The sequence below is a fragment of the Vidua chalybeata genome, chromosome 13 (assembly GCF_026979565.1).
Source record: "Vidua chalybeata isolate OUT-0048 chromosome 13, bVidCha1 merged haplotype, whole genome shotgun sequence".
Lineage (NCBI taxonomy): Eukaryota > Metazoa > Chordata > Aves > Passeriformes > Viduidae > Vidua > Vidua chalybeata.
Window position 1 is genome coordinate 2,123,155 of NC_071542.1, and position 19,278 is coordinate 2,142,432.

General features: G+C 59.1%; 1 protein-coding gene across 4 annotated transcripts; it reads right to left on the reverse strand.

The window, feature by feature from the left end:
* Positions 1-4,097: 4,097 nt before the first annotated feature.
* Positions 4,098-15,690, reverse strand: PML (PML nuclear body scaffold). Of its 4 annotated transcripts, XM_053955135.1 has the most exons (8): positions 13,015-14,548; positions 12,841-12,948; positions 11,872-12,464; positions 7,252-7,829; positions 6,374-6,411; positions 6,061-6,120; positions 5,493-5,676; positions 4,098-4,659 (listed from the first exon to the last, which is right to left on the reverse strand). In XM_053955135.1, exons 1-8 carry the CDS (start codon positions 13,339-13,341, stop codon positions 4,577-4,579), a joined length of 1,971 nt encoding a protein of 656 aa, XP_053811110.1. In that variant the 5' UTR covers positions 13,342-14,548; the 3' UTR covers positions 4,098-4,576. The 4 variants fall into 4 exon arrangements, with proteins under 4 accessions (XP_053811110.1, XP_053811114.1, XP_053811112.1 ...); XM_053955139.1 differs by lacking the exons at positions 12,841-12,948; positions 13,015-14,548 and adding an exon at positions 15,655-15,690; XM_053955137.1 differs by lacking the exon at positions 12,841-12,948.
* Between the last annotated feature and the right edge of the window lie 3,588 nt (positions 15,691-19,278).

The following is a 19,278-nucleotide window of genomic DNA, read 5'->3' on the forward strand; positions in this document are numbered from 1 at the left end:
CCCTTTTCCTGGTGTTGTTTTGGGATTTTTTTGATGTGACTGGTAATTATTGATCACATCCCTATGGGATCATCACTATCATTCCAGGAGAGCCATTCACAGCCCTAAAAGCACCCAGAGAATGGGATTTTCCTGGCTGAGAAGGGAAATTTCAGACAGAGGGTTCTTCGTTGAATTTTTAGCCCACTTTTTCCTGGATTTTGTGGTTTTTTGGGAGCTGTTCTCCCCATGGAAGTGCCGGCCCCATTTTTTGGGATGGATGAGCTTTGGGGCAGGATTGGGGCAGGGACAAGCTGATCCCAATCCCACATCTGGGATTTTGGGAATAACATCTTGGATCCTTTGGGATCACTGCTGGATCGGGAATAACGTCCTGATCCTTTGGGATCACTGCTGGGATTGGGAATAACGTCGTGATCCTTTGGGATTGCCGTGGGGTTGGGAATAATGTCCTGATCCTTTGGGATCACTGCTGGGGTCGGGAATAACATCCTGGATCCTTTGGGATCACTGTGGGATCAGGAATAATGTCCTGATCCTTTGGGATCGCTGTGGCATCAGGAATAACATCCTGATCCTTTGGGATTGCTGTGGGATCAGGAAAAACGTCCTGATCCTTTAGGATCACTGCTGGGGTTGGGAATAACATCCTGATCCTTTGGGATTGCTGTGGGATCAGGAAAAACGTCCTGATCCTTTGGGATCACTGCTGGGGTTGGGAATAACATCCTGATCCTTTGGGATTGCTGTGGGATCAGGAATAACGTCCTGATCCTTTGGGATCTCTGTGGGGTTGGGAATAAAATCCTGATCCTTTGTGATTTCTGTGGGACTGGGAATATCATCCTGATCCTTTGGGATCGCTGTGGGGTTGGGAATAACGTCCTGGATCCTTTGGGATCATTGCTGGGGTTGGGAATAACATCCTGATCCTTTGGGATCGCTCCCCCTCCCACCCTTCTCCCTCCTTTCCGTCCCGTCTCCCCTCCCTCTCCCCCCTCTGTCCCTCCCCTGTCCCACCCCTCCCTCCTCTCCCGACCCTCTCTTTCCTCTCCCCTCTCTCCCAACCCTCTCCCACTTTTCCCACCCCTCCCTCCCCTCTCCCACCCCCCAGAGCTTCCTCCCCTCCCTCTCCCCTCCCCTCCCCTCCCCTCTCCCCTCCCTCCCCTCCCCCGCTCCCGGCCCTGCTGCCACCACCCCGGGGGTGACCGAGGGACACGCGGGGGGTCTGGGTGGGCAGTGTGACAATGGCAGTGACACCGTGTCCGTGTCACAGCGTCACCGTGTCAGTGTCACAGGGTCAGTGTCACACGTGTCAGTGTCACCGGGTCACCGTGTCAGTGTCATACATGTCAGTGTCACACGGTCACCATATCAGTGTCACCAGTGTCACAGTGTCAGTGTCACAGTGTCACACGTGTCAGTGTCACAGGGTCACCGTGTCTATGTCACAGGGTCAGTGTTACAGGGTCACCGTGTCAGTGTCACACGAGTCAGTGCCACCAGGTCAGTGTCGCACGTGTCATTGTCCCCAGAGCAGCGCCAGCCCGCGAGCCGCTGTGCAAGGGGGACACCTGGTGGTGGCACTACCTTGTCACAGCCGGCCCCGCTCGGCGACATCGCCCGCGCCACGCGACTGCCACCCAGCGCCACCTGCACGGGACACCCAGTGCCACCGGCACGGGACACCCAGTGCCACCCGCATGGGACACCCAGTGCCACCGGCACGGGACATCCAGTGCCATCCCCATGGGACACCCAGTGCCACCGGCACGGGACACCCAGTGCCACCCGCATGGGACATCCAGTGCCATCCCCATGGGACACCCAGTGCCACCGGCACGGGACACCTAGTGCCACCCGCATGGGACACCCAGTGCCACCCCCATGGGGACACCCAGTGCCATCCCCATGGGACACCCAGTGCCACCCGCATGGGACACCCAGTGCCACCCCCATGGGGACACCCAGTGCCATCCCCATGGGACACCCAGTGCCACCCGCATGGGACACCCAGTGCCACCCCCATGGGGACACCCAGTGCCATCCCCATGGGACACCCAGTGCCATCCCCACGGGACACCCAGTGCCACCTCCATGGGACACCCAGTGCCACCTGCACGGGACACCCAGTGCCATCCCCATGGGACACCCAGTGCCATCCCCATGGGACACCCAGTGCCACCGGCACGGGACACCCAGTGCCACCCCCATGGGACACCCAGTGCTATCCCCATGGGACACGCAGTGCCATCCCCATGGGACACCCAGTGCCATCCCCATGGGACACCCAGTGCCACCGGCACGGGACACCCAGTGCCACCCCCATGGGACACCCAGTGCTATCCCCATGGGACACGCAGTGCCACCCCCATGGGACACCCAGTGCCATCCCCATGGGACACCCAGTGCCACCCGCATGGGACACCCAGTGCCATCCCCATGGGGACACGCAGTGCCACCCCCATGGGACACCCAGTGCCACCGGCATGGGACACCCAGTGCCATCCCCATGGGACACCCACTGCCACCTCCATGGGACACCCACTGCCACCTCAATGGGACACCCAGTGCCACCCGCATAGGACACCCAGTGCCATCCCCATGGGACACCCAGTGCCACCTCAATGGGACACCCAGTGCCACCTGAACGGGACACCCAGTGCCACCCCCATGTAACACCAGTGCCATCCCCATGGGACACCCAGTGCCACCTCCATGGGACACCCAGTGCCACCCCCATGGGACACCCAGTGCCACCTCCATGGGTCACCCAGTGCCACCTGCACGGGACACCCAGTGCCACCTCCATGGGACACCCAGTGCCACCTGCACGGGACACCCAGTGCCACCCCCATGGGACACCCAGTGCCACCTCCATGGGACACCCAGTGCCACTGGCACGGGACACTCAGTGCCACCCGCATGGGACACCCAGTGCCACCCCCCCAGGCCACCCTGGGATCAGGGGCTGGGATGGGGATTTTGGGGTCCCTCTCTGTCCCCACGTTCCCTGGACAATGTCACCTTTGAGGACACCCTTGATGCCAGGGAATTCTGGAATTCCCGGCTCCAAATGGGAATCCCAAAGGCCGGGATGGGGACAGGGCCAGGTGCCACCCCCGGGCCAGTGTCCCCATTTCCCCAAAACCCTGGAAAAGGCGGGAAAAGGGATCCCAATCCCGGCTGGTGGCCTGGGGCTGGATGGGACAACCTTGGGAGTGAGGAATGGGAATTGAATCAATGGAAAACTATCCTGGAGTGAGGAACCCCAAAAATGGGAACTGGCAATCCCAAATCCATCTGAGACTGAGGCAGGAACATTCAAATCCCAGGAATTGAATCCATGGAAACATTCCTGGAGTGAGGAACCCCAAAAATGGGATCTGGGAATCCCAAATCCATCTGAGACTGAGGCAGGAACATTCAAATCCCAGGAATTGAATCCATGGAAAACATTCCTGGAGTGAGGAACCCCAAAAATGGGATCTGGGAATCCCAAATCCATCTGAGACTGAGGCAGGAACATTCAAATCCCAGGAATTGAATCCATGGAAAACATTCCTGGAGTGAGGAACCCCAAAAATGGGATCTGGGAATCCCAAATCCATCTGAGACTGAGGCAGGAACATTCAAATCCCAGGAATTGAATCCATGGAAAACATTCCTGGAGTGAGGAACCCCAAAAATGGGAACTGGGAATCCCAAATCCAGCCAGGTGAAATCCCAGGAATTTCATCCATGGAAAACATTCCTGGAGTGGGGGTGTCCCAGAAAAACCCTGGGATCTGGGATAAAAGCAGAGCCCCGAATTCATTCCCTGTTTTTCCTCAGGAGAATCCCACAGCCTTTTCCTGGGAAATGGAATTTCTCTTTCCCTCTTTCCCGGCAGCCCCGGATTTGTGGAAACGTGGCTGGAACAGGCTCCTACAGCCATGGAATGTGGGAATTTCATCCCTGGGATCTCTCCTCGCCCTCAGGGATCTCCCCCATCCCTGAAACGCTGGGATCGGTGCCAGGAGCAGGGAGCGGGGTCAGGTTTTACCCCAGAATTCCCGATTTTCCCTCTGCTCGGGATGGATTGGGAAAGGCAGGGCTGGAATTTTATCCTGGAGCAAATTTATTGAGGGGAGACATAAAAAAAACCCGGGATTTTAATCCCTCATTACATCGGGAGAAGGACCCCAATCCCAATCCCAATCCCAATCCCAAGGAATTCCCTGCTCCAAATGCTGTGGGGGATCCCAGAGGGGGGATCCCACCCTTGGGATCATCTCCCCACCTTTGGAGGGGCTCGAGAACGGGATCGGCCGGCACGGATCCCAACTCCCATCCCAAGCTTTATTTTGGGATCAAGCCAGGTGTGATTTCAGAGGAGAACAAGATTCCCAGGGAACCTCAGAGCCTCGAAGGGGAGATCCCAGCAGATCCCGGCCGGATTTGGGGCCGCTCCGGAACACCGGAGGCTCAGTCCAGGAATAAATTTGGGATTGGCCAAGAAGAGGAAAGCCCAAGCGGAAATCTGGGAATGGGAGGCCAGGAATGGCGGGATGAGGCGGGATGGTCCCGTGGGACGTCAGCACGGCTCCGGTGTCACCGTCACCACCACGGTGTCCTCGTCGCTGTCGTCCGAGCTGCAGATGATGATGCTGCCGCCCTCTGCAAGGGAAACCCCAAAATTCCGGATCCCACAGGATCAACATTCCCGAGCTTTGCACCAGGAACCGACCCCTGGAATGGTGGTGACTCCATGGATCCTGAATTCCAGGGATCCCTCACCCCATGGATCCCTCACCCCATAGACCCTGAATTCCATGGATCCTTCACCCCATGGATCCCTGAATCCCATGGATCCTGAATTCCGTGGATCCTTCATCCCATGGATCCCTCACCCCATAGACTCTGAATTCCATGGATCCCTCACCCCATGGATCCTGAATTCCGTGGATCCTTCATCCCATGGATCCCTCAGCCACTAATCCTTCACCCTATGGATCCCTCGTCCCATGGATCCCTCACCCCATGGATCCCTCATCCCATGTTTCCCTCATCCCATGGATCCTGAATTCCATGGATTTCTCATCCCATGGTTCCTTCATCCCATGGGTCCTTCACCCCATGGATCCTGAATTCCATGGATCCCTCATCCCATGGATCCTTCATCCCACGGATCCCTGACCCCACGGATCCCTCATCCCATGGATCCTAAATTCCACAGATCCCTCATCCCGTGGATCCCGTGGATCCCACAGATCCCTCACCCCACAGATCCCTCACCCCATGGATCCCTCACCCCATGGATCCCTCATCCCACGGATCCTCCTCCCATGGATCCCTCATCCCACAGATCTCTCACCCCACGGATCTGCATCATTCCCATCCTTGGCCAAGACTCCCATGGAACAGGGGCGCGGAAAGGCCGGGAAGGATCCCAGGGGATGGGGACAAGCGGATAACGGGGACGGAGCCGTTCCCGGCACCACCCGCCTCACCGGCGTGGGCGCAGTTGTGCGGTGCCGTGGAGGGGCCGGGCTCCGTCTGGAATTCCCACCGGGATTTGGGATGGCTGGGGCCCGGCTCGTGGTCACATTCCAGCTTCAGGAGCTTGGGGGACACCTGGCTGCCCCGCTCCACGGCGGAGAGCGGCCGCGTCGTCCAGCAGCACAGCGGGACGGGCTGGAAAAGCGGGATCGGGATCGGGGTGGGATTGGGATTGGGGTGGGATTGGGATTGGGATTGGGATTGGGATTGGAGGGGGATTGGGGTGGGAGCGGGATTGGGATTGGGATTAGAATTGGGATTGGGGTGGGATTGGGATGGGATTGGGATTGGGGTTGGGATTGGGGTGGGAATTGGGATTTTGATTAGGATTGGAATTGGAGTGGTGTTAGAGTAGGATTGGGATTGGAATTGGGATTGGGGTTGGGATTGGGGTGGGATTGGGATCGGGATTGGGGTGGGATTGAGATTGGGATGGGAATTGGGATTGGGATTGGGGTGGGATTGGGATTGGGGTGAGAACACCTGGATCCAAGTGGATCCCCCCTGGATGGGCCTCACCTGCTCCACATGGATCTCCTCGAGGCTGGGGGAGACGCTGTTGCGTTTGGGATCCTCTTCCTGCGGGAAGAGCGGGGAGTTAGGATGGACTTGGATCCCAGTGGAGGGGCGGGAACACCCTCGGGAATGGGGAAACTGAGGCACGGGGGGGTTGGGATGGGTCTGGGTGCCGTGGCCACGGAATTGCCCAGGATGGAGCGGTGCCCGGTGGGATGTGGGAATTCTTGAGGGAGGAAAGCCCAGGAATACCGGGATGGGGAGGGAATGGAGAGGCGCAGGTTTGGGATGGGGCAGGAGCACCCCGATGTCTCACCAGGTTGTTCTCCAGGGCCACCTCAACCTCGGGGACATCTGGGGACAGAGAAAACCGGGATAAGATCCTGAGCCGGGAAAATCCCACCCGGCAGCTCCGAACCCCTTCCCTCTGGATTGGGGTGGCCCCAGGGGCTTGGGAGGCTCCAGGGAGCCGGGAATGAGGGTCCCCAGAGCCACTGGGATCAGGGACACCCAAAGGGGCTCCACAAAATCAATGGAGCAAATCCCAGCTCCGGGCGGGTGAGCAGCTGGAGCAGGGAAATGGGGGAGAGGAGCGGGAGGAGAACAAGGAGAAGAAGGGGAAGGAGGAGGAGGAGGAAAAGGGGAAGAAGGAGAAGAAGAAAAATAAGAAAAAGGAGAAGGAGGAGGAGGAAAAGGGGAAGAAGGAAAAGAAGGAGAAGGAGAAGGAGAAGGAGAAGGAGAAGGAGAAGGAGAAGGAGAAGGAGAAGGAGAAGGAGAAGGAGAAGGAGAAGACAAAGAAGAATCCAGCGCTGCCCCTGCTCACAGAGGGCGCTTTGCAGCCGGCCGAGTCCCACGCTCCCTCCCCAGCCCAGCCCATTCCATTCCAGCCCAGCGCATTCCAGCCCAGCCCAGCCCAGCCCATTCCAGCCCAGCCCAGCCCAGCCCAGCCCGGCCCAGCCCAGCCCATTCCAGCCCAGCCCAGCCCAGCCCAGCCCAGCCCAGCCCAGCCCATTCCAGCCCAGCCCAGCCCAGCCCAGCCCGGCCCATTCCAGCCCAGCCCAGCCCAGCCCAGCCCATTCCAGCCCAGCCCAGCCCAGCCCAGCCCGGCCCATTCCAGCCCAGCCCAGCCCAGCCCATTCCAGCCCAGCCCAGCCCAGCCCGGCCCGGCCCGGCCCATTCCAGCCCAGCCCTCACCTGGCCGCCCCGTGACGCGCTCCACCAGCGCCCGCAGCCGCACCCGGCACTCGGTGATGTCGGGGGGCTCTCGGAGCTCGGGGACCTGGGGCGGCCGCAGCCGCCGCAGCTCCAGCAGCGCGCCCTTGACGAAGGGCTGCATGTCCATGAGCTCCTGCTCGCCGCCGTAGCGCCCCAGCCTCTCCACCAGCCGCTCGGCCGCCTCCAGCCGCAGCAGCGTCCCCTCGGCGCCGAGCAGCTCCTCCGCCAGCGCGCTCCGGCCGCGCTCCGGCCGCGCCTCCAGCAGCGCCCGCAGCTCCTCCGCCTCGCTGCGCACCAGCTCCTGCAGGCGCTCGGCGCTGGCGCGGACGCGCTCCCGCAGCCGCTCCCGCTGCTCCTCCCGCCGCGCCGCCTCGCCCCGCAGCCGCGCCGCGGCCGCCTCGAAGGCGCGGCGGAGCCGCCGCAGGTCGCGGCGCAGCGAGCGCAGCTCGTCCTGGCGCCGGCGGCTCTCGGCGCGCAGGTCGCGGAACGGAGCGTGGCCGGTGTCCAGCAGCGCGCACGGACAGCACAGAGCCCGCTCGCAGCGCGGGCAGTAGATGCTGCCGGGGGGACACACGGGTGGCGTCAGGGAGCGGCAGGAGGGGTGACAGCGCGGCCACGCGGGGCTGGGTACGGCCCACGGGGATGGGGGGATGGACGCGGGGCAGGGATGGACAGGGGTCAGGGATGGACAGGGGTCAGGGATGGTCAGTGGTCAGAGATGGTCAGGGGTCAGGGATGGACAGGGGTCAGGGATGGACAGGGGTCAGGGATGGTCAGAGATCAGTGATGGTTAGTGGTCAGTGATGGTCAGTGGTCAGGGTTGGTCAGTGATGTTCAGTGGTCAGTGATGGTCAGCAGTCAGGGATGGTCAGTGGTCAGTGGTCAGGGATGGTCAGCAGTCAGTGGTCAGTGATGGTCACTGGTCAGCAGTCAGGGATGGTCAGCGGTCAGTGATGGTCAGTGCTCAGTGATGGTCAGTGGTCAGTGCTCAGGGTTGGTCAGGGATGGTCAGTGGTCAGTGATGGTCAGTGGTCAGGGATGGTCAGCAATCAGTGGGCAGTGATGGTCACTGGTCAGCAGTTAGGGATGGTCAGCGGTCAGTGATGGTCAGTGCTCAGGGTTGGTCAGTGATGGTCAGCGGTCAGTGATGGTCAGTGCTCAGGGTTGGTCAGTGATGGTCAGCGGTCAGTGATGGTCAGCGGTCAGTGATGGTCAGCAGTCAGTGGGCAGTGCTCAGGGGTGGTCAGGGATGGTCAGTGGTCAGGGGTGGTCAGTGATGGTCAGCAGTCAGGGATGGTCAGTGCTCAGTGCTCAGGGGTGGTCAGTGATGGTCAGTGCTCAGGGGTGGTCACTGATGGTCAGCGGTCACTGATGGTCAGCAGTCAGTGATGGTCAGCGGTCAGTGGTCAGTGATGGTCAGTGATGGTCAGCGGTCAGTGATGGTCAGCGGTCAGTGATGGTCAGTGGTCAGGGATGGTCAGGGATGGTCAGTGGTCAGTGATGGTCAGTGATGGTCAGCAGTCACTGATGGTCAGCGGTCAGTGATGGTCAGTGGTCAGGGATGGTCAGTGGTCAGTGATGGTCAGCGGTCAGTGGTCAGTGATGGTCAGTGGTCAGTGCTCAGGGGTGGTCAGTGATGGTCAGTGGTCAGGGATGGTCAGTGATGGTCAGTGGTCAGTGATGGTCAGCAGTCAGTGGTCAGTGATGGTCAGTGATGGTCAGCGGTCAGTGATGGTCAGCGGTCAGTGATGGTCAGTGGTCAGGGATGGTCAGTGATGGTCAGTGGTCAGTGCTCAGGGGTGGTCAGTGATGGTCAGTGGTCAGGGATGGTCAGTGATGGTCAGTGGTCAGTGATGGTCAGTGATGGTCAGCGGTCAGTGATGGTCAGTGGTCAGGGATGGTCAGTGATGGTCAGTGGTCAGTGATGGTCAGCAGTCAGTGGTCAGTGATGGTCAGTGGTCAGGGATGGTCAGTGATGGTCAGTGGTCAGTGATGGTCAGTGGTCAGGGATGGTCAGTGATGGTCAGTGGTCAGTGCTCAGGGGTGGTCAGTGATGGTCAGTGGTCAGGGATGGTCAGTGATGGTCAGTGGTCAGTGCTCAGGGGTGGTCAGTGATGGTCAGTGGTCAGGGATGGTCAGTGATGGTCAGTGGTCAGTGCTCAGGGGTGGTCAGTGATGGTCAGTGGTCAGGGATGGTCAGTGATGGTCAGTGGTCAGTGATGGTCAGCGGTCAGTGGTCAGTGATGGTCAGTGATGGTCAGCAGTCAGTGATGGTCAGTGGTCAGGGATGGTCAGTGATGGTCAGTGGTCAGTGATGGTCAGTGGTCAGGGATGGTCAGTGATGGTCAGTGGTCAGTGATGGTCAGTGGTCAGGGATGGTCAGTGATGGTCAGTGGTCAGTGATGGTCAGTGGTCAGGGATGGTCAGTGATGGTCAGTGGTCAGTGCCCGTTTCAGGACAGCCGGGCAGTGCCCAGCCCCTCTGGAGCCTTTCCCACCGGAGCTCCCCGGGCACCGCCGGGGCCTCTGTGGGGTCACTGCCCCAGTCCCCAAACGTGGGGACAAAATCCCATTGGCAGAGCTTTGGGGACAGGGGACTGGGGACAGGGGATTTGGGGACAGGATGAGTTTTGGGGACTGTGTGACATTTTGGGACAGGATGAGATTTGGGTTCATCCCACTCCTGCCCATTCCAGGCTGGAGCATCACCCCCAAACTTCCTGGAGCAGGGTGGGATTCGGGGACAGGACAAGGTTTGGGGACAGGGTGAGATTCTGGGACCAGACGAGGTTTGAGGACGGTGTGAGATTTTGGGACAGGATGAGGTTTGGGGACAGCATGAGTTTGGGGACAGGATGAGGTTTGGGGTCGTGGCAATGTTTGGGGACAGGCCAAGGTGTGGGGACAGTGGGAGATTTGAGGACAGGACGAGGTTGGGGAATGGGATGAGATTTGGGGACAGAACGAGGTTTGAGGACAGAATGAGATTTGGGGACAAGACAAGGTTTGGGGACTGGACAAGGTTTCAGGATGGGATAGGATGAGATTTGGAGATGGGATGAGATTTGGGGATGGGATGAAGTATGGGGACAGGACAAGATTTGGGGCCATGGCAATGTTTGGGGACAGGCCAAGGTGTGGGGACAATGTGAGATTTGGGGGCAGGATGAGGTTTGAGGACAGGATGAGATTTGGGGGCAGAATGAGTTTGGGGACAGGACAAGATTTGGGGTCATGGCAATGTCTGGGGTCAGGCCAAGGTTTGGGGGGAGTGTGAGATTTGGGGACAGGATGAGGTTGGGGGATGGGATGAGATTTGGAGATGGGATGAGATTTGGGGACAGGACAAGATGTGGAGACAGGATGAGATTTGGGGACAGGACGAGGTTTGGGGGCAGGATGAGATTTGGGGACAGGACAAGGTTGGGGGACGGGAGGAGATTTGGAGATGGCACGATATTTGGGGACAGGACAAGGTTTGAGGACAGGATGAGATTTAGGGATAACACAAGTTTTGTGGACAGGGTGAGTTTTGGGGACAGAATGAGGTTTGGGGACAGGATGAGATTTGGGGACACGATGAGGTTTGGGGACAGGATGAGATTTGGGGACACAATGAGGTTTGGGGACAGGATGAGATTTGGGGACATGATGAGGTTTGAGGACAGGATGAGACTTGGGGACACAATGAGCTTTGGAGACACAATGAGGTTTGGGAGCAGGATGAGGTCTAGGGACGGGATGAGATTTGGAGATGGGACGAAATTTGAGGACAGGACAATATTTGGGGCCAGGATGAGGTTTGGGGCCAGGACGAGATTTGGGGACAGGATGAGGTTTGGAGATGGGGAGGTTTGGGGACAGGACAAAGTTTGGGGAAAGGACGATATTTGGGCACAGCATAAGTTTTGAGGACAGGATGAGATTTGGGGTTGGGATGAGATTTGGAGATGGGACGAGATTTGAGGACAGGACAAGATTTGGAGACAGGATCAGTTTTGGGGACAGGATGAGTTTTGGGGACAGGACGAGATTTGGGGCCAGGACGAGATTTGGAGACAGGATGAGTTTTAGGGCCAGGATGAGTTTTGGGGACAGGACGAGATTTGGGGCCAGGACAAGATTTGGGGACAGGATGAGTTTTGGGGACAGGATGAGTTTTGGGGCCAGGATGAGTTTTGGGGACAGGACGAGATTTGAGGACAGGACAAGATTTGGAGACAGGACCAGTTTTGGGGACAGGATGAGTTTTGGGGACAGGACAAGATTTGGGGCCAGGACAAGATTTGGAGACAGGATGAGTTTTGGGGCCAGGATGAGTTTTGGGGATGGGATAAAGTTTGGGGTCAGGATGAGGTTTGAGGACAGGATGAGATTTGGGGTTGGGATGAGATTTGGAGATGGGACGAGATTTGAGGACAGGACAAGATTTGGAGACAGGATCAGTCTTGGGGACAGGATGAGTTTTGGGGACAGGACGAGATTTGGGGCCAGGACAAGATTTGGAGAGAGGATGAGTTTTGGGGCCAGGATGAGTTTTGGGGCCAGGACGCGATTTCGGCGCACGCCCCCATGGGGGGCCGGCCCGAGGCGCTCGCACCTGCACACGCGGCTCTCCTCGGGGTGGCTGCCGCTGGAGCAGAAGAGGCTGCAGGAGCCGCGCGTTTCCTCCAGGAACTGCCGCGCCGAGCCCGCCCGCAGCTCCTCCACCCTGCGCACCCTGTGCGCCTTCTTCTTGTGCCACCACTGGTGCTCCTCCAGGCAGCGCCCGCACAGGAACTCCTCGCACTCCTCGCACCACACCAGCGCCGCCTCGGCGCGGCAGCGGCCGCAGCCGGGCCCGCCGGCGCTGCGGATCTGCCGCCAGAGCTGCAGGCGGCTCCGCAGGTTGCAGAAGAGCAGGTTGTCCACGGCGGGCGCGGCCGTGGCCGCCTGGCAGCGCGGGCACTGCTTGGTGTCGCTCAGGCACGCCGGGCACAGCGTGTGCAGGCAGCGCAGCAGCCGCGGCCGCGCCGAGTCCTGCCCGCAGCCGTCGCAGCGCAGGAACTGGAAATCGTCATCGTCCTCGCCCTCATCCTCATCCTCACCCTCCGCGGGGTGACGGGGAGGGGAGGCCGGCACGGGGGTGCTCGCGGCGGGGCACGGCTCCGCGAGAAGCGCCGCTGCCGGTTCTGCCTCCGGTTCCGCCTCCATCTGCGGAGATGCGGGATTCGCCCGTAGGATGGAGGAAGTTGGGGCTCGGCCCCACAAATCCCGCTCGGGGTTCTGCTGTCCCGCCCCTCGCCCGTTCCTCCCCACGCTCCCCGAGCTCTCGGTCTTCCTGGAATTTGGGATTGCCCGAGCGTCGGTGGAAACGAAAGCAAAACGGTTTTGGAGCCACCGCCCCTTCCTGTCCCGGCAGAGGGAAAAGCGTGGACACTCTGGCAGCGACCCCAAAACTCCCTTGGCAGAACCCCAAAATCTCCCTGCCAGCGACCCCAAAATCTCCCTGGCAGCGACCCCAAAACCCCCTTGGCAGCGACCCCAAAACCAAGGGACCCCCCCTTCCCAGCCCGTTCTAAAATCGCACCCGGCCCCTCTCCCGGGCAGGAGCCGCCCGCGGTCCCTCGGGGGCTCCGGTTTGTCCCCGGGTCCCCCCCCGGTGGCTCCGGTTTGTCCCCGTGTCTGCACCCGGTGGCTCCGGTTTGTCCCCGTGTCCCTGCACCCGGTGGCTCCGGTTTGTCCCCGGGTCCCCCCCCGGTACCTGCGGCGCGCGGCGGGGACGGAGCGGCGGGAGGAGGAGCGGGGAGAGGGCGGGGAGGGGAGGGGACAGGGAGGGGACAGGGAGGGGACAGGGAGGGACAGGGAGGGACAGGGAGGGCCGGAGCTGTGAGGCGGTGCCGGGAGAATCCGGGAGTGCGGGGACCGGGATGGGGATTTGGGATCGGGATGTGGGATCAGGATGGGGATGTGGGATTGGGGTGGGGATGTCGGATTGGGATGGGGGTTTGGGATCGGGATGAGGATTTGGGATCGAGATGAGGATGTGAGATCGGGATGTGGAACCGGGATGGGGATGTGGGATCGGCATGGGAATTTGGGACCGGGATTTGGGATGGGGATGTGGGATCGGGATGGGAATTGTGGGACTGGGATGGGGATGTGGGTTCAGGGTGTGGGACTAAGATTTGGGATCGGGATGGGGATTCTGGGACCAGGATGGGGATTGTGGGACGAGGATGGGGATTTGGGACCGGGATTTGGGATCGGGATGTGGGATCAGGATGAGGATGTGGGATTGGGATTTGGGATGGGGATGAGGATTTGGGATGGGGATGGGGATTTGGGATCGGGATGGGGATTTGGGATCGGGAGGTGGGATTGGGATGGGGATATGGGATCAGCATGGGGATTTGGGATTGAGATGAGGATTTGGGATCAAAATGGAGATTGTGAGATCGGGATGTGGAACCGGGATGGAGATGTGGGATTGGGGTGGGGATGTGGGATTGGGATGGGGATATGGGATTGGGATGAGGATTTGGGATCGAGATGGAGATTGTGAGATCGGGATGTGGAACCGGGATGGAGATGTGGGATTGGGGTGGGGATGTGGGATTGGGATGGGGATATGGGATTGGGATGAGGATTTGGGATCGAGATGGAGATTGTGAGATCGGGATGTGGAACCGGGATGGGGATGTGGGATTGGGATTTGGGACTGGGATGGGGATGTGGCATCAGCATGGGGATTTGGGACCAGGATGTGGGATCAGGATGTGGGATCGGGATGAGTATTTGGACCAGGATTTGGGATGGGGATGTGGGATCATGATGGGGATTCTGGGATCAGGATGGGGATTTGGGATTGGGATTGAGATTGGGATGTGGGACTGGGATGAAGGTATGAGATTGGGATGGGGATTCTGGGACTGGGATGGGAATTTGGGACCAGGATGGGGATTGTGGGACTAGGATGGGGATGTGGGATTGGTATGTGGGACCAGGATGTGGGATCAGGATGGGGATTCTGGGACCGGGATTTGGGATCAGGATGTGGGATCGTGATGAGGATGTGGGATTGGGATTTGGGATCGGGATGAGGATTTGGGATGGGGATGGGGATTTGTGCCTGGGATGTGGGATCGGGATCGGGATGTGGGACCAGGATGTGGGACCAGGATGAGGACTGTGGGATTGGGAAGGGGACTGTGGGATTGGAATGTGGGATTGGGAAGGGGATCCCGGCCCCGGGAAGGCGCTGCCGGTACCGTGGGGCAGTTCCGGTGGCCGAGCCCCGCCCCCACTCCGGGCTGGGCCCATTGTCCCCAACCCGGCCCGGAGGGACATCCCAACCCCATTCCCACCCTAATCCCGGCCCCATTCCCACCCTAATCCCGGCCCCATTCCCACCCCAATACCGGCCCCATTCCCACCCCATTCCCGGCCCCATTCCCACCCCAATACCGGCCCCATTCCCACCCCATTCCCAGCCCCATTCCCACGCCATTCCCGGCCCCATTCCCACCCCATTCCCGGCCCCATTCCCACCCCAATACGGGCCCCATTCCCACCCCATTCCCGGCCCCATTCCCACCCCAATACCGGCCCCATTCCCACCCTAATCCCAGCCCCATTCCCACCCCAATACCGGCCCCATTCCCACCCCATTTCCAGCCCGATTCCCACCCCAATCCCGGCCCCATTCCCACCCTAATCCCGGGCCCATTCCTACCCCAATACGGGCCCCATTTCCACCCCATTCCTGGCCCCATTCCTACCCCATTGCCACCCTAAACCTGGCCCTATTCCCACCCCATTCCCGGGCCCATTCCCACCCCAATCCCGGGCCCATTCCCACCCACTCTTCCCTTCTGCCCCGCCACACAAGGGGTGGTGGCAGTGCCACAGGGCTGGGACAGGGACTTTGGGGACAAACGCCTTCTGTCACCCCCTTTGGGGCGGGGCTGCCTCAATCCCAAATCCCGATCCCTAATCCCCACGGTCCTAAATCCTGATCCCAAATCCCAATCCCAAATCCATATCTCTAATCCCCACGGTCCCAAATCCCGATCCCTAATCCCCGCGGTCCCAAATCCTGATCCTAAATTCTGATCCCAAATCCCAATCCCTAATCCCCACGGTCCCAAATCCCGATCCCAAATCCCCAAGGTGCCAAATCCTGATCCCAAATCCTGGTCCCAAATCCCAAATACCAGTCTCAAATGTTGATCCCAAAACCTGGTCCCAAATCCCGATCCCAAACCCCGATCCCAAACCCTGGTCCCAAACCCCGATCCCAAATCCTGATCCCAAACCCCGATCCCAGTCCCAAACCCTGATCCCAAACCCCGATCCCAATCCCCGATCCCCGGTCCCGGTCCCCGGTGCGGGTCCCGCTCACCGGGCCGGGCTCGGTCGCTCCTCACGTGACGGAGCCGCCAGGAAGCGCCGCCGCTCCTCGTTCCTGTCCCCGTCCCGCTCCGGCGACAACGCCACCTGCCCGCGGCCACCAGGCGGGCATCCCTGAGGTGGCACCCGCGGTGGCACCGCTCGGGTTTGTCACCCGCGGTGGCACCGCTCGGGTTTGTCACCCGGGGTGGCACCTGGAATGACACCGCTCGGGTTTGTCACCCGGGGTGGCACCGCTCGGGTTTGTCACCTGGGGTGGCAATGGGGATGGCACTGCTGGGATTTGTCACCTGGGGTGGTGGCAGGGGTGGCACCACTCAGATTTGTCACCTGAGGTGGCACCCGCGGTGGCACCGCTCGGGTTTGTCACCTGAGCTGGCAGCGGGGATGGCACCGCTCGGGTTTGTCCCCCAGGGTGGCACCACTCAGATTTGTCACCCAGGGTGGCACCGCTCGGGTTTGTCACCTGGGGTGGCAGTGGGGATGGCATCTCTCAGATTTGTCACCTGGGGTGGTGGCGGGGATGGCACCTCTCGGATTTGTTACCCGAGCTGGCACCCGCGCTGGCACCGCTGGGATTTGTCACCCGATGTGGCACCCGGGCTGGCACCGCTGGGATTTGTCACCCGCGCTGGCACCGCTGGGATTTGTCACCTGGACTGGCACCGCTGGGATTTGTCACCCGGGCTGGCACCGCTGGGATTTGTCACCCGATGTGGCACCCGGGCTGGCACCGCTGGGATTTGTCACCCGGGCTGGCACCACTGGGATTTGTCACCCGGGCTGGCACCGCTGGGATTTGTCCCTCGAGGTGGCGGCAAAAAACACCCCAAAATTGTTTTCTCAATCCTCAGCCCAGGTGACCCCAAATCCTGTCCTGGTGTCCCTGGAGTGTCACCAACCCTGGCGACCCCAAACCCTGTCCCCAGGTGTCCCCAAATCCTCAAGTGCCACCACCCCAGGTGACCCCAAACCATTTTGTGGTGTCACCAGCTCAGGGGACCCCAAATCCTCGAGCGTCACCCTGACCCCAGTGACCCCAAACCCTGCCCTGGTGTCCCTGGAGTGTCCCCAACCCCAGGTGACCCCAAACCCTTTTGTGGTGTCCCCTGAGTGCCACCACCCCAGGGGACCCCAGATCCTGCCCTGGTGTCCCTGGAGTGTCCCCAATGCCAGGGAACCCCAAATCCTCGAGTGTCCCCAACCCCAGGTGGCCCCAAACCCTTCTGTGGTGGCTCTGGAGTGTCCCCAACCCATGTGACCCCAAATCCTCGAGTGCCACCACCGCAGGGGACCCCAAATCCTCAAATGTCACCATCCCAGGTGACCCCAAACCCATTCGTTGTGTCCCTCAAGTGTCCCCACCCCAAGTGACCCCAAACCCTGGAGTGCCACCCTGACCCCAGCGACCCCAAACCCTGCCCTGGTGTCCCTCGAGTGTCCCCAAACCCCGTAAGGGTCGGCATCGGGATCCCGGAATTCCCTGGGATCGGCCCCATTTGGGGTCACATCCCCAACCCCAAAAATTCCCAGCTTGGGAATCCTGGAATTCCCGCCGATCCCATGGGATCCTCCTTGGGATCGGGATCCTGGAATTCTCTGGGATTTGCCCCATTTGGGGTCACATTCCCAACCCCAAATATTCCCAATGATCCCTTGGGAACAGCAGGATCGGGATCCTGGAATTCTGTGCGATTTGCCTCATTTGGGGTCACATTCCTGACCCCAAAAATTCCCGGCGATCCCGTAGGATCCTCCTTGGGAATGGCAGGATTGGGATCGGGATCCTGGAATTCTGTGGGATTTGCCCCATTTGGGGTCACATTCTCGACCCCAAAATTCCCAGTTTGGAAATCCCGTAATTCCCGACGATCCCATGGGATCCTCCTTGGCATTGGGATCCCAGAATTCTGTGGGATCACTTTGGGGTCCCATTCCCAACCCCAAATATTCCCGATGATCCCTTGGGAACAACAGGATCGGGATCATGGAATTCTCTGGGATTTTCCCCATTTGGGGTCGCATTCCCAACCCCAAAATTCCCACTTTGGGAATCCCAGATTTCCCAGTGATCCCATGGGATCCTCCTTGGGATCAGGATCCTGGAATTCTGTGGGATCAGCCCCATTTGGGGTCACATTCCCAACCCCAAAAATTCCCAGCGATCCCGTGGGATCCTCCTGTTCCCAGCCAGAATTCCCGATGGAAAATCCTGATCCAGAGCAGGAAATCCTCGCTCTGGGGGCCGTTCCCGGGATATTCCCAAATATCCCAAATGGACGGTCCCAAATCCCCGGGAAATTCCAGGAAAAATTGGAATTCCAGGATCCCAAATCCCAGTTTGGGATTGAGAAAAATGGGAATTCTGGCATCCCAAAAATCCAGTTTTTCCCCAAAAAATTCCAGGATCCCAAATCCCAATTCTGGGATCCCAAATCCAACTTGGGGATTGGGGAAAATGGGAATTCTGGCATCCCAAAAATCCAGTTTTTCCCCAAAAAATTCCAGGATCCCAAATCCCAATTCTGGGATCCCAAATCCAACTTGGGGATTGGGGAAAATGGGAATTATGGAATCCCAAATCCCAAAAATCCAAATTTTCCCGGAAAAATTCCAGGATCCCAAATCCCAATTCTGGGATCCCAAATCCCACTTGGGGATTGAGAAAAATGGGAATTACGGAATCCCAAATCCCAAAAATCCAATTTTTGGGATCCCAGCATCCCAAATCCCAAAAATCCAAATTTTCCCAGATTTTTTTGCCCTTGGAAAAGGGGGAAGAGCTGATTTGGGATCAGCCTTTTTCCAGTGGGAAAATCCCAGGAAAAGGAGGAAATTTGGGATCCTGGATGGGATTTTTCCCAATTTTTCCTGCCTTGGGAACTCCCTGATCCCAAAAATCCCAGATTCCCCCCCCCCTCCAGCCGGGATTTTTCCTGGGAAAAACTTCTGGGAAAAGGGAAAAGCTCTTCCCAAACTCCCATTTTTCCATGGATTTTTTTTTTTTCCCCATGCTGGAAAATCCGGGAATGGGAACGAACCCGGGGCCGTTTTTAGGGGGAAAAAATCCCAGTTTGGGGTGAGAGAGAGGCGGGAATTTCACCCGCGGGAATTCCGAGCCCTGCTCCAAGGATTGTTTGGAATTCTCGGATCCCAGCAGGACAAACAATCCTTGGAATTCCTGAGCTTGGAATTCCCTCCCCCCATCCCAAAAGCGGCTCCGAAATTCCCTTTTCCTCCTTTTTTTTCCCCCCTCTTTTTTTTTTTTTTTTTTTTTTATGGGATTTTGGGTTTTCCCGCTGCCATCCCCAAATCCCGGAATTCTGCAGGGGCTGGCGAAGGAAAAAAATTGGGAATTCTGGAGCGAATTCCGAGATTTTCCGTGGATTTGGGGTTTGCTCTGCTTGGATTTGGGATTCCTGACCATGGAAATTGCGGGATGGCCTCAGCTGGAATTCTTTGGGATGAGATTCCAAGGGGGACTTGGGATTTGGGGAAGAAATCCCAAATCCCTTCCCAGGCCCCAAATCCTCATGGATTCCTTCCCAATCCAGTTTTTTTGGTTTTTTTTGGATCACCCCTCAGTTTTCCTGGGACCCAGAGAAATTTTGATCCT

Coding starts and splice junctions, on each gene's coding strand:
- PML (XM_053955135.1), bottom strand. CDS start 13,341: ATGCCGATCCCACATCCCCATCCCGGTTCCACATCCCGATCTCACATC. Junction 12,949..13,014: donor GTCCCCGCCGCGCGCCGCAG/GTACCGGGGGGG, acceptor GACAAACCGGAG/CCACCGGGTGCAGACACGGG. Junction 6,121..6,373: donor TGGCCCTGGAGAACAACCTG/GTGAGACATCGG, acceptor CTCTTCCCGCAG/GAAGAGGATCCCAAACGCAA.